This window comes from Carettochelys insculpta, chromosome 10 (assembly GCF_033958435.1).
Source record: "Carettochelys insculpta isolate YL-2023 chromosome 10, ASM3395843v1, whole genome shotgun sequence".
In the NCBI taxonomy this organism is placed as follows: Eukaryota; Metazoa; Chordata; order Testudines; family Carettochelyidae; genus Carettochelys; species Carettochelys insculpta.
The window spans coordinates 21492677-21508002 of record NC_134146.1 but is presented as its reverse complement, the minus strand read 5'-3'; the positions used below and the strand labels follow the sequence as shown (position 1 = coordinate 21508002).

Below are 15326 nucleotides of genomic sequence, written 5' to 3'. Positions count from 1 at the left end.
GAAGACTGTGATTGGCCAGATGACAGGCGGACTGGCATAGGGCACCAGAAAGAGAAAGGATGGGACTGGGACAAGAACAGGTTGGAGAAGGGATAGAACAGATGGGCTCACGTCCAGACGGGGGGAAGAGTTTGTGTCCACTACATCACACTCTTCCCTGGAACCAAAGATCATGTGGCACCGTGGTTAAACAGTAAAATAAAAGAGGCAGTGAGAGATAAAAAGGCATCCTTTAACAAATAAAAGTTAAATCCTAGTGAGGAAAATGGACAGGAACATAAACTCTTCCAAGTGAAGTGTAAAACTATAATTAGGAAGGCCAAAAGAGAATTTGAATCAAAAAGTAATAGCAAAAAAATTTTTAAGTACATTGGAAGCAGGAATCCTGCTAAACAACCAGTAGGGCCACTGGATGATTGACATGCTAAAGGAGAGCTCAAGGATGATAAGGCCATTTCTCAGAACTTAAATGATTTCTTTGCATCAGCCTTCATGGCTGAGGATGTGAGGGACATTCCCAAACCTGAGAAATTCTTTTCAGGTAACAAAGCTGATGGACTGTCTCAAATTGAGGTGTCATTAGAAGAGATTTTGGAACAAACTGATAAACTGAACAGTAATAAGTCACCGCGACCAGATGGTATTCATCCTAGAGTTCTGAAAGAATTCAAAAACGAAATTGCAGAACTATTAAATGTAGTCTGTAACCTGTCATTTATATCAGCTTCTGTTCCAGATGACTGGAGCATAGCTAATGTGATGCCAATCTTTAAAAAAGGCTCCAGAGGTGATCCTGGCAACTACAGGCCAGTCAGTCTGACTTCAGTACCAAGCAAACTGGTTGAACCTCTAGTAAAGAACAGAATTGTCAGACACATTGATGAACTTAATTTGTTGGGGAACAATCAACATGGCTTTTGTAAAGGGAAGTCGTGCCTCACCAATCAGAGTTTTTTGAAAGGGTCAACAAGCTTGTGGACAAGGAGGACCCTGTGGATATGTACTTAAATTTTCAGAAAGCCTTTGGCAAGGTCCCTCACCAAAGGCTCTTAAGCAAAGTTAGCTGTCATGGGATGAGTGGGAAGGTCCTCTCTTGGATCGGTAACTGGTTAAAAGATCGGAAACAAAGAGTAGGAATAAATGGTCAGCTTTCAGAATGGAGAGAGGTAAATAGTGGTGTCCCCCAGGGGTCTGTACTAGGACCTGTCCTATTCAACATATTTATAAATGATCTGGAGAAAGGGATAAACAGTGAGGTGGCAAAATTTGCAGATGACACAAAACTACTCCAGATAGTTAAGTCCCAAGCAGACTGTGAAGAGCTACAAAAGGATCTTAATAAATTGGGTGATTGGGCAACAAAATGGCAGATGAAATTCAATGTTGATAAATACAAAGTAATGCACTTTGGAAAATATAACCCCAGCTATACATATAAAATGATGGGGTCTGACTTAGCTGTTACCACTCAAGAAAGAGATCTTGGAGTCACTGTGGAAAGTTCTCTGAAGACATCCACTCAGTGAGCAGCGGCAGTCAAAAAAAGCTAACAAAATATTGGGAATCTTTAAGAAAGGAATAGATAATAAGACTGAAAACGCCATATTACCTTTATATAAATCCATGGGATGTCCACATCTGGAATACTGTGTACAGATGTGGTTGTCCCATCTCAAAGAAGATATATTGGAATTTGAAAAGATTCAGAAAAGGGAAACAAAAATGATTAAGGGTATGGAACATCTGCCATATGAGGACAGATTAATAAGATAGACTTTTTAGCTTGGAAAAAATGATTGGAGGGATATGATAAAGGTAATAAAATCATGACTGGTGTGGAGAAAATAAGGGATTGTTATTTACTCCTTCTCGCAACACAAGAACTAGGGGTCACCAAATTAAATTAATAGGCAGCAAGTTTAAAACAAACAATAGGAAATATTTTTTCACACAACACACAGTTAACCTGTGGAACTCCTTGCCGGAGAATGTTGTGAAGACCAAGACTATAGTAGAGTTTTAAAAAGAACTAGATATTCAAGGGGGATAGGTCCATCAATGGCTATTAGCCAGGATGGGCATGGAGGGTGTCTCTAGCCTCTGTTTGCAGGAGGCTGGAAATGGGCAACAGGGAACCGATCACTGGATGATTACCTGTTCTGTTCATTCCATCTGGGATATCTGGCATTGACCACTATTGGAAGACAGGATACTGGGCTTGATGGACCTATGGTCTGACACAGTATGGCTGTTCTTATCGTGTTTCACTATCTCATTGCTGTAAGTAAATATGCATGAAAACCACTGATAAACTGCCCATCTCTCTCATGCCAATCCAGAAGATGACATGCTATTACTGATACCAGTTACACTGGTGGTTTACTTGGCAGAGTGCGTAATATAATATTACATGATGAAATTTCTGTTTTTCCAGCTTGCTTTTTTAAAAACTTAAGAAATCCCAGAACACTAAAATTAAACTGATAACTTTAAGGTTGCAAAATAAAGCAGTCAAAATGCACAAAAATACCACAATTAAAGTTGCCTTAATTCACGAGTCTGCATATACATTATGAAAGTCTTTAATTACACAATCCCATACTAATTTTTCCATAAGACCCTTGCCTGATTCAATCGATAAGATGAACTGCTCTGAGGGTGAAAGGATTTGTGGAGAAGAAGGCTGTGTGTGTTCTGTTGTTGCAGAAGATGGATAGCATATGAGGCAGATTTCAGGGAGAAAGATGATGGTTTCATGATTAAGGTAGTTAAATGCTGGCGCTTTAAATTGGTTACCTATCCTTGTCTCTGCTATAGAATTGCTACGCTGAAGCTAGTCAAGTTACTTAAACCAAAAACTTTTCACAGGGGATTATTAATATTGTGCTCTTTGTTTTTTGAGTATCAGATGTAAGAACATGAGAACTGATTTGCAGAAGTGGTGAACTGTCACAGCTGCAACTGAAGTTTATGGGAACATAGTAAATACTCTGAAAATCAAGTCATTAGTGTTTCCATTTGGGTACCCAAAATTATGGACACTTTTGATGTGAATCTTTCTATCCCTCATTTCCTGCATATACTATATGAAAAGGGCAATTGGGAAAACAAATAGCCACTAAGATACGATAGTGATGAACATCGTAAGATTACCAATTTCCCCATGGGCTTTTCTATCTTCAGGAGCAGGCTTTCAACAGAGTAGAATAAATATGGCTTAACAGCATATACAGAAAAATGACCAGAAAACCAAATTTTGAACAGCTGCTCATCAAGTCCCAATATCCATTTTGTGAACTCAGTGTGGCAAGGGTCCTGTGGAAAAAATAGTCAGTGATCACATAATAAATGTGTATCGTATCATAATACATAAGCACAAAGGACCCAAATTAATATTACATGGACACCATTAATACTGGCATTTCCTAACTTTTGTCTTTGCAATCTTAATAAGGCTCTGTTTATGTAATTACAAAAAAACCCCTGCAAGACGGTACAGGTTGAATCTCTACTATCTGGACTTCCATTGTCCAGCAACATCTGTGGTACACCATTCCTGTGGATGCTTCTATGCTGAAGCGCTCACAGGGAAAAGCTTGGCACTGTGCTCAACAACTTCTCCCCCACCCTCCCAGAGCTTCCGGTGTGCTGGAAATAGCTCATTTGTGGTGCTCAACCACAGAAGACAGGAGGAGGAGCAGGGCTGAAGGGTGGGTATGGGAAGTGTTCTGGGGAAGAGACAGAATGTTCAGCCCCACAGATGAAGGCCAGAACAACAGCTCCACAACTGATGGTGGGGGTCAGGAGCAGTGGCAACTGGTGAGGGGGAGTCTGGGAGGGGGCACCAGCCAGGTGCTCCACCAGTGCCATGCCCCACCCTGCTCTGCCACGCCCCTTCCTCTGGGAGAAGAGCATGAACTAACGGAGAGTGTGGTAGGGAAACTGGGGCAGCGGGAGCATATGACCCCTTGTGCATTTCCCACACACTGCCCTTGACCAGGCGTGCAACTGTGGGGCTGTACTTCTGGTCCCCAGCTGTGGGGCTTTGCAGCCACCCTGCCCTTCCCCATGAGCACCTCCTCTTCCCCCAGCATCTATGCTTGATCGATGCAGGCCCCTCTGCTGCTACTGAAGCAAAGCTGTACACAGCTGGCGGCAGCAGAGGAGCTGGCATTGACCTCCCCTGGTTCAACAAATTCCCTGGTTTGGGACAGGCCCTGAGGGTACTAGACCATGGAGGTACAACCTGTACTACAAAACTGGAAATATCAAATCCATTAAAAATCTGAAAGAAAAAAATTGTTGGTTCTGTCCTAATAGAGTTTATTTTACTGAGTGATTATCTTGTAATGCAAAAGCTTTTTACCATTACTCTGTACAAATTTCCACTCAAGATAAATTAACAAGCCTTCACTAGAAATTCCCTTACCTGCACAGATATTCAAAAATCAGGGGCACGTATTATGTGTTGGATGTTGCTAGGGACAAAAAGTTTACCATAGCTAATCACTATGGCGTATTTAATTAACTAGGTTTTTAGACTCTATTGTTCAAATACACTATATAGAAAGCAGAAGTAAGAGAAACCTGCAGTTGCCAGTTGTCACTGAGTGTAATTTTCTTATTTTATATTAGGTAATATATGCCACTTATTTTTGCACATCACGGCCACAGATCATAATGCTGATGCCACAAGTCTATTCTCTATTTTACTTCAGCATAACTCAGCTTTTCACAGCAAACCCCATTCTATATATGGTTTCTCAAAAAACAAAATTGCCAGTGAGTTCAACGGACCTTACTCCACAATTAGGTTGCATTCTAAGCCATCAGTCTTAGCTTGGTTTAACCTGAGAATGTCGTGCAAGACAGTATCAAGAACTTTATAAAGATATATCATCTCTACTATCCATAGGGCTTGTTGCTCTGTCAAAGAAAGCTATCAGTTTGGTTTTACATGATTTGCTCTTGACAAATCCATGCCGTTATGTACCACCTTATTATCTTCTAGATGTTTGCAAACTGATTTCTTAATTATTTGCTATATTATCTTTCCAGATACAGAAGTCAAGCTGACTTAATTCCCTGGAATGTCCTTATTTTCCTCTTTATAGACTGGTACTACATTTCCCCTGTTCCAGACTTCTGGAATTGATCTCATCTTCCATGACTTTTCATAGACAATTAATAATAATAGCTAACAGCTCAGATATCTCCTTAGTCAGTTCCTTGAATATTCTAGAATGCCTTTCATCAGGCCCCAGAATTGAAGACAATTAATTTAACCAAGTATTTTTAACTTGTTCTTTTCCTATTTTTGCTTCTGATCCTACCTCTTTCACTGGCACTCACTGCGCTTGGTATACAAAGATACACAGTGTTTGTCCTACTAGATTGCAGGCAATCAAGTCACTTAACTTCCAGGGAGCTTTACTTTTTCCTGGTAAGTGGCATTGGCATACCACGAAGCGAGTGATCAATACACAAATAGGTTTGCAAACCCATGCCAGCATGATGCAATTAAAAAGGTAGGCCACAATCTATATAAGGACATTCTTGCTGCAATATGACTATATTTAATCATAGTCAAATAAGCCAGGGCCCAATGATGCTGTTTGACCTGTTAACTGTTCAACTTATCAAACCTGGTTTAGAACTCTCTTAACAGAACACCCGTGCTTCAGACATATCATATTTAAAATTCACGCAAATCTTGTTCACGTCTAATGTTTCTTCTGGGTATTAAAGGGCAACACAACTAAAAAGCTAGGGAGGAAAGCAGTTAAAATATTTGTAAAAAAACTCAAAAATTAAAATGAGGTTCTCTATCCAGAAAAATAATCAAATTAAATTCTGAAGCCTTCTAATTACAAAAGGCAAAATAAAAATTTATTACATGAAAATTTAAGTCTACCAATTTCATAAAGGAGACAAATGGATACAAAATAAGTTCCAAAATAGAACTACCTATGCTGACAAGCTGAAACAATGTGCTGCATTAGCTTTTTGCTGTATTTATTTAGCACCTGCTTTTCTTGTAATGCATATTTTGCCAATTACATTTTTGAAACAATTGATAGACATGGTTCTCCATTTATCTAAAATCCATCAACAAGTCAGCTAGTTCCTAACCAGTATGTTCACTTCAGCTAATTGATTTAAAATATGATTATTAAAATAGCCCAATTCTGGATCAAAGACATCTGTCATTTCTTTTACTAAAAACAACAGTAGAAATGCTAACATGATAAAAGTTTAATACCATTATTTTAGAGAAGCCAAGTAGATTTCTTTTATGATGATAAGTCTATTAATACTAAATGAAATGTTGGGTCAGATTTCTTAAGCCATCACAAAAACAAGTCTGCACTAAAATCTGAGTTACGGCTTTCTAACAGACTTGGTAGGATGGTGGGGTAGAAGAAGAAAGAAAAAAAAAACACAATAAAATTAATGTTTTTCACAGTATTTATTTTAGTCAAAAATCCCTATCAGACAATTATTTATGGTGGTTTGGTCTGGATGCAGTATTTGCGTGGTAAATGTTCTGAATAAATTATACAGCATATCAGACTCATGAACATGGACTTCTTTTTGAATGTATTGGGTTTGTTTTCCCATTTCCTTACCAAAAACATAACATAGGCTGTTATTCTCTCTTTTATGCACCAAAGCATTTCTAAGCAGTGGGTACAATTTACACCTGGAAGTGTAAGGTAGTATGCCTATGTCCTCAGCTGTGGAAGAATGCTGAAATAAGACCAGTCAAAATGGCACACCAACACATCAGAGCGTGTTCAAGCACAACAAAACCGTATTCTTTTAATATAGATATAAATTGAATGAATCATGCCATAGTTATGGTGTTCCTCCCTTTTACATGGGTATACGGTATCAGACACGTATTGCTTCAAACAAATTCAACAGAAAAACTAGCAGTGTTTTCATTTGCCTATTCTCTGGACCACCCAGTCCTGTTGACAGAGGGGACAGCGATTGTTCTGTTTCACCCATAGGGACATACAGCAATTGTGGAAGGAATGATTACATTCTCCCCAGACAACTGAAAGAAAAGAAAAACACTTTGTATGTTCCAGTTATGCTGTTCAACACAGACATACAAATGACATTCACAGAGAAAACGAACACTCTAACTTAGCTAATAGATGGTTATATAATATTTGGGGCAATACTACCTTATAAATTTACAGACTGACATTAGACTAGTGTTACTAGTGCTTTCCATAAAGAGAGCACTGTTCTAGAGGACTGTATAAGTCACTAAAATATGCCCACCAATTTATTTCTAATTCAAGAGACATACACACATACCATCTTATTCTTACACATCTGCAGAATGTTTAGCACACTGCTGTACACGATATAAATAAATCCTAATATTATGAATACTTCTGTGGGACTACTGAAGCCTGGTTTGGAAAGTGCCTGACTTTTTTTTTTCTAACTCGCTCATTAAATAAGTATTGTTAGTGTATCATTTCAGTACTGATTTTTCCATCATGCCCTAAAAACTGAAGGGTACAATTAGCAAATTGTAACCCAGATTCTATTTGATTTTTTAAAGTTCAAAATTATGATACAGGATACTAGAAAATAAGCATTTAAAATTGGCTCTCAGACACATCAGAGGTTGTTCAAAGGCTATAGTTCTTTAAATATACTGGACTACCTGTGCAATGCATAAATTGTCTATCTAATTCTGCATTTTACTATCTGCTTTCCTCTTCACCCCCCCATATTTATTTAGCAGTGATTATAGACAAGGGACTGTTGCAAGTTTTGTATTTCTCCCTTTTTTATATCTAGCTTTAAATGGGAAAGCGAACAGGACAACCTGTTCAAGTGGTAATTTCTTTTACAGTCAATAAACTGATCAACTGAAAATACTTCTGATTTAACTGAGGTTATATGCTCTATAAAAGAAATAAAGAGGTGGTAATGTCCATAACTGCTTTTACTAATTCAATTAACAGAGTACCATAACTACACTATTTATGGCTACTTATCATATAAAAATCCAATATAATGCTTAGGGCTACACTTTTCCAACTAAAAAGTGGATTAACAAAACAACATAAGATTTCTGAAACCTTAAATCTTGGATAAAACAAAATATATTCCATGGCTCCAATTTTTATTACATATTTGCACATTTTAGTGAAGTTCTTCTGTTTTACCTTTTAGTATCTATTTTGCATCTAAATCAATATAGTTTGACTAGTTGCCGAATTACTCACTCAAGTACTTCTCTCTGACAGGGTATTTTACATTAGTAATGTGCCACAGTTTATTTTTGTGCATTAATAAAATTAGTATGAGCTTAAAACTTTAAAAAGCACCCCACTGAGAAAAAGCCTTTGCTGAAAAACAAGAGAATGAAATCACTACATACCAACACAGTCTTCTTGTTTGTTTTCAGCTTGACATCTAAGACAAGCATCTAAAAGTAAACAAAAACAAAACTCAATCTGATGCTCAGAATACAATTCCTAAAACTGACTAACACAAATATATGCTCTGGAACATATTTATAAAGGTAAAAACTTGAATTCTGTTATCTAGTTCAACTGTATTTACTAGATTAAAAGGAAATTAAAATAGCATGCATATCAAAAGAGAAAAATATATATTTACAGGAGGTAAAAAGAACTGGAAGCTGTAAGACAAGTTCTCCTCACCCTCCATTTTGCCACATATTCCCACACTTTCCTGCAAAAAAAGTCTCCTTTTTGTTTGTGTGACCGTGGGAGACTTGAGCTAAATCCACTTAAACATGGTAAAAATTAAACAAGAGCACTGCAAGTACATGTGCAACTCCCAACTTCAGGAATTTGTTTTTCAGATGTCAGCATCTCCTTTTAAGGAAAATCATTAACAATTTCATTGTTTCCCAGCCTATCATGAAACCCTGCCCCTCTCTCCATTTTTTTAAATAAACACAGCAACTTTATTGACCAGTACCTTAAACTTCACCAGAATAGAATACCACTACACATTCTCTCCAACCAGCTTTTTCCCCTCCTGTTCTTTGGGCATGGAAGGAAAGAGCTCCTTGTAAAAAAACATAAAGCCACATTGCCCTTCTTCAAATCCCTTTTTAAAAGTCTCTTCTAGTATGACACCTTCAAAAAGTTGATAATGACTGATGGTTGTGATGGTTAGTCATCTCACCTGTTCCTGTGTGCTGTTTCTATATCCTCTAGAACAATTATGTTTAGGTCTCAACTATGCTGAACGCCATGCTGTCCAGAGTCTCAAAAATAACCCAGACATCATAATCAAACCAGCTGACAAAGGGGGTGCTGTTGTCATCCTGAATAAGTCAGACTATGAACAGGAGGCAGCCAGACAACTCTCCAACACCACATTTTACAGACTTCTCTCCGCTGATGCCACTTTGGAATTCCAAAGGAAATTACAACAACTACTGAAGGAACTCCCTGCTGCTACTTGGGACCTCATTCACTCAGACACACCATCTGAGCCGCAGCCTGGATTATTCTATTTACTTCCCAAAATCCACAAACCTGGAAACCCTGGACACCCTATCATTTCAGGTATTGGCACCCTTACCACCGGACTATCCAGTTGAGTGGACTCCCTCCTCAAACCCTATGCCACCAACGCTCCCAGCTATATCCGAGATACCACCGACTTCCTGAGGAAATTACAAAACATCGGAAAAGTTCCTGATAACGCCATCCTTGCCACAATGGATGTAGAGGCTCTGTACACTAATATTCCAGATAAAGACGGATTACAAGCAATCAGGAATACCATCCCTGATGCCACCACAGCCAATCTGGTGTCTGACCTCTGTAACTTTGTTCTCACACACAATCATTTCCGTTTTGGGGACAATTTATACCTCCAGATTAGTGGAAGTGCTATGGGCACCCGCATGGCCCCACAATATGCTAATATATTTATGGCTGACCTGGAACAACGATTCCTCAGCTCTCGTCCCCTATTGCCACTCCTCTACTTAAGATACATTGATGACATCTTTATGATTTGGACCCATGGTACAGAGGCTCTAGAAGAATTCCACAGAGACTTTAACAATCTACACCCCACCATCAACTTATGCCTCGATTACAACATGCAAGAGATGCATTTCCTGGACACTACAGTACTAATCAAGGATGGCCTGATCAGTACCATGCTGTACCAAAAACCTACCGATCGCTATACTTATCTACACCCTTCTAGTTTCCATCCTGCACACGTGACTAGATCCATTGTTTATAGTCAAGCTCTTAGGTACAATCGCATTTGCTCTGATCTAACTGACAGAGACCAAAAACTACAAGAACTTTACCAATTATTCATAAACCTGAATTACCCATCAGGAGAAGTAAAAAAAACAAATTGACAGGGCCAGATGAATACCCAGAGACCAGCTACTCCAAGATTGGCCCAAAAAAGCCAAGAACAGAACACCACTGGTCATCACCTACAGCCCCCAACTCAGACCACTGCAACGAATTATTAAATACCTACAACCTATTCTTAATCAGGATGCCACACTCCAGAAGGCCCTGGGTGACATGCCTGTTCTATCCTACAGACAACCTCCCAACCTCATGAGGATCCTCACTAACAGCCACAATCTATACCCCAGGAATACCAGTCCTGCAACCTTTCCCTGCAACAAAGCCCGCTGCCAGCTTTGTCCACATATCTTCTCTGGAAATACCATCACTGGACCTAACCAGGTTACTCACAGAATCACGGGCACTTTCTCATGCTCCTCTACTAACATCATATGTGCCATCATGTGCCAACAATGCCCAGATGCTTTGTATATTGGACAGACTTCTAACTCCCTTAGACAAAGGGTCAACGGGCACAAAACAGACATCAAAACACTCCAGATCCACAAACCAGTTAGTCAACATTTTAATGGAATGGGGCATTCTGTCAATGACCTAAAGGTATTTGTGTTACTGAAGAGGAATTATCGCACCGTTCTGGAAAGAGAAGCAGCCGAGCTGGCTTTTATATTCAAATTCGGCACATTAACACATGGTTTAAATTGTGATGGGAACTTTCTGAGTCACGATAGAGGCTTGTCTGCATACTTGGCTCAATCTAATTCTTGACCTTCCCCCCCACCCCTCCACTCTCTGATTTGCTCACCTTGATTATCTTTTTCTGATTTGTCCTCCTTGCTTACTGTTTTTGGTTCTCTGTGCCTTAAATATTGAGTCTGTTCTGGTCTGGCTATGGTCTGAAGAAGTGAGTCTGTCCCATGAAAGCTCACCTAATAAACTATTTTGCTAGTCTTTAAAGTGCTACTTGACTGCTTTTTGTTTAGGTCTCTAGGTGATACTGCAACACAAATAATGAAACTCCTCATTGTCTACTAAAGGAAGAGCTGATCTTCTCTGTCTCATTTGGGAAACACTGAGGCCTCAGCAGCACTCTCATTCGCTTGACTGATGAAGTGAGGACTGATTAAATGAGGAATGTGAAATGGGAGCAGTAGTAAATGCTTACATCGAGTGGAGCAGCAACTGATGTTGCAAATACTACTACTTGAGCTGGGAATCCATATCTTTAATCTTGTAGTGGACAGAAAGGAATAGATGCCATTGTTGGTCTCTTCACTTACACTAGGGATCCATAAATGCAATTGCTATGTTGTCAAACTATCAATCTGTAAAAATGTCAGCGACTTTTAAATATTGTTTTCAGCCAAAGTACAGCTGCAGCTACATTAACTGGGAAGCAGATAGTCTCCTAATGTGTGACAGTCTTTTTTTTTTTTTTGAGGATAAGCATTAATGTTCATAAGCAGTTAGGGAGCTTTGTACAAATATAGCAACCATAATTTTTACCTATCGCAGCAGTGTGACCTTACAGTTCCATCTTTTATCCCAGAGCAGTTTTGCAAGTCATAATTAATGCAAAGAATACACTAGACATCGTACTTAAGGGACAACATTTCCTGGTGAAATGTAGCAAGAGAAAAGCAGATTACAGACAAGGCTTTAGCATGAAGTAGCTTCACCGAGACAGGCTCCAATGAGTGATCCAACCTGTGAAGCTTCTGTTTGACTAGATAAGGAAAGTCAGTTATTAGGACTCGCTACCATATATACGGCACCATAGCAGATTCCTCATTGTAGCCTGTTTACTTTTGTCACCTCACTACATGAGTGCTACTGGGCTATGTCATCCAATGACAGTTTATTTCAAGGAAGTAAGTTGTATGACCATTACATGATGAAGCTAATTATGTAGGTCAGGGTGGGGAACCTATGGCCTGCAGGCTGGATCAGGCTCTTGGTTACCTTGATCTGTCCTATGGCCAGGCTCGGAGCATCCTCTCCACAGCAGGGTGAGCTGGCACTCAGGCTCCAGCTCTGCAGCAAGTCTCCAAGTAGCATGAGCAGAGGCATGGTGCCCCAAGTTGAGTTTGAGTGTATCCCCCCCACCACGCCAGGGAGCCTGTTCAGTGAGGTTTTCCTTCTTGGTTTTTGTTTGTTTTTTGCTTCTCACTTGTTTCTGGGCCCTTAATAATTTTTCTGAGGGTCAGTGACCCCGGACTGAAAAAAGGTTCCCCACCCTTGGCTTAGGTGAAGCCTCTGATCGATTATTTCTGGTACAAACACCTACAGAAGCTACACGATCCCCTGGAACCAGCACAGATTCATTTATGCAGTTACTGCTAGGGTATGGGCCAAACAAAGAGATGGGGCATTAAGCACGACAGAAATGGGAGCTCTCGGAAAAATTAAGGACAGGTAGCCACCACTTCTCAGCAACTCCATCTGTGGGCCTTGGTATTGCCCCAGCCAAGAGGAACCCGGCCTGTTCAAGCTCCAACAGAAACCCTGGTGTTTCCTGGGAGGAAGGCAATGAGGAGACACAACCCCCTCCTCCCCACTACCTGGGGGGCAGGGAGGTGATGCACTCCCCCTCCTACTCCAGAACGTGGGGCTCTCCCCCAGGGGAAGCAGGGCAGAGATAGCTACGCGCCCTCCCGGTGGGGGGCTCCCTGCAGGGAGAAGATCCAGGGCACCAGGGCTCTGCTTCGGGGTGAGGGGCAGTGAGATCCAGGCCCCCAGCATGCGGGGAAGCAGAGCAGCTACAGCCTCCCACTCCCATCGGCGTATAGGGCTTTGCTGGCGCGCTGAGGGGCTCTGCCGGGGGGGGGGGGGGCAGTGAGGAGATACAGCCCCCACCCCCGCCCCGCGCTGAGGGGCTCTGCCGGGGGGGGGGGGGCAGTGAGGAGATACAGCCCCCACCCCCGCCCCGCGCTGAGGGGCTCTGCCGGGGGGGGGGCAGTGAGGAGATACAGCCCCCACCCCCGCCCCGCGCTGAAGGGCTCTGCCGGGGGGGCAGTGAGGAAATACAGCCCCCACCCCCCCGCGCTGAGGGGCTCTGCTGGGGGGGGCAGTGAGGCGATACAGCCCCCACCCCCGCCCCGCGCTGAGGGGCTCTGCCGGGGGGGGGGGCAGTGAGGAGATACAGCCCCCACCCCCACCCCGCATTGAGGGGCTCTGCCGAGGGGGCAGTAAGGAGACACAGCCCCCACCCCCACCCCGCGCTGAGGGGCTCTGCCGAGGGGGCAGTGAGGAGACACAGCCCCCACCCCCACCCCGCGCTGAGGGGCTCTGCCGAGGGGGCAGTGAGGAGACACAGCCCCCACCCCCACCCCGCGCTCAGGGGCTCTGCCGGGGGGGCAGTGAGGAGATACAGCCCCCACCCCCACCCCGCGCTGAGGGGCTCTGCTGGGGGGGCAGTGAGGAGATACAGCCCCCACCCCCCTGCGCTGAGGGGCTCTGCCGGGGGGGGGGGCAGTGAGGCGATACAGCCCCCACCCCCACCCCGCGCTGAGGGGCTCTGCCGGGTGGGGGGCAGTGAGGAGATACAGCCCCCCCCGCGCTGAGGGGCTCTGCCGGGGGGGGGCAGTGAGGAGATACAGCCCCCCCCGCGCTGAGGGGCTCGGCCGGGGGGGCAGTGAGGAGCGGCGGGCTCGCTCCGCCCAGGGCGGGGAGGAGGCCGGGGCCCACCGAGCCGGCGCTTACCCATGACCTGCACTCGGCAGATGGCGCAGGTGTCGCACTCCACGTCCCAGCTCCACATGGCCACGGCGTTCCACTTCTTCAGCGAGAACATCTTGTCGGCCGCGCCCGCCTTGGAGCCCGAGGAGCCGGCGTGAGAGTGCGGGGCGCCCGGCTCGTCTCCGTCCTCCGCGTCGGCCATGGCGCGGGGCGGCGACGGAGGAATCGCTCTGGCTCCTAGCCGCCTGCAGAGCGGGGCTGCAGCGCCACCCAGCGCCGGGAGCGGCGCCGCCCGCCAGCCCGGCCTGTGCAAGCGGGAGGGCGGCGGCGGCGGCGGCGGCGGCAGCAGGCGCTGCGAGGTGGGCGCGGGGACCCCAGGCGCTCCCAGGCTCTTCTCAGACCGGCTGCGGCGGGGAGACTTATACGTCGCCGCTGGCCGGCTGGGCACGAGCCCTCGCTGTCGCAGGCAGCGGGAGAAGTAACTAGACCCGGGCGGGGAAACGCTCCTCGCACTAGTCCGGGGCGAGCTGCGGGGGTGGCGCCTGGCCAGGCTCTCTCCGAGGTCGGGGAAGGCCGGGTCGTGCCAGCCGTGGAGTCCACCGCTCCCCCCCCGAAGAGCAGTGAGGAAGCACGAAAACAAAATAAGGCGCCAAAAGAGGGAGCGAGGTGGACTTTTTATTTCGCAAGTGCAGGTGGACACGCTCCCAAACAGGCTGTCTCCTCTTGCGGTCCCACCGCGACGCCTTGCGCTGGCACAGGCTCATGGGTTGTGGACTGACCTGTGGATAGCGGGCATGGGCAGTCGCGTAGGGGCAAGGGAATTGTCCTGGCTCTGTCCCTCCGGCTGCTGCTGTTGCTTTCCTCCTCGCAAGAGCATCAGTCAGGCGGATGCGTTGCTGCTCTTAGAAGTTGTCATACACCTGTCTGCCAAGAGCACGCCAGCCTGTTCGGTGTTCTGCATGCTGCGCTAGGGCCTTTGGCTTTAATCCAGGATGAGCAATGGTGGCCTTCTCGCCGTCTTTATACCTCTTGAGAGGCCTACCTTGATTCCTTTTGCTGTGAAGCCTGTTAATGCCAGTAACTTAAGAAGTGTCTGAATTGGAGACCTCATTTGAGCTGAAGGTAAGGCTAAATGCCCCCTATAACTGCCTCTGAGTGGGCCTGCTCCTTGCCGCCCTTGAAAGCGACTTGGGTAGGGAGTTGATGATATTCCTAGATAAAGAGGGTAAGGTCACGCTTGCCCATTTGGATGCAGGCGTCATTTTTGAGAACAACAAGAAGTCCTGTGGC

At 44.2% G+C, this 15326-nt stretch overlaps 1 protein-coding gene across 2 annotated transcripts; it reads right to left on the bottom strand.

The window, feature by feature from the left end:
• Positions 1-6792: 6792 nt before the first annotated feature.
• RNF7 (ring finger protein 7) lies at positions 6793-14278 on the bottom strand. Of its 2 annotated transcripts, none has more exons than XM_075004207.1 (3): positions 14068-14278; positions 8414-8461; positions 6793-7063 (listed from the first exon to the last, which is right to left on the bottom strand). In XM_075004207.1, exons 1-3 carry the CDS (start codon positions 14236-14238, stop codon positions 7007-7009), a joined length of 276 nt encoding a protein of 91 aa, XP_074860308.1. In that variant the 5' UTR covers positions 14239-14278; the 3' UTR covers positions 6793-7006. The 2 variants fall into 2 exon arrangements, with proteins under 2 accessions (XP_074860308.1, XP_074860307.1); XM_075004206.1 differs by having other exon boundaries at positions 14061-14266.
• Between the last annotated feature and the right edge of the window lie 1048 nt (positions 14279-15326).

Excerpts from the sequence above, each read along its gene's own strand:
- RNF7 (XM_075004206.1), bottom strand. The coding sequence starts at position 14,238 with ATGGCCGACGCGGAGGACGGAGACGAGCCGGGCGCCCCGCACTCTCAC. Across the intron at positions 8,462-14,060 it reads CTGCCGAGTGCAGGTCATGG|ATGCTTGTCTTAGATGTCAA; the intron begins GTAAGCGCCGGC and ends GTTTACTTTTAG. Across the intron at positions 7,064-8,413 it reads CAAACAAGAAGACTGTGTTG|TTGTCTGGGGAGAATGTAAT; the intron begins GTATGTAGTGAT and ends CTTTTCTTTCAG.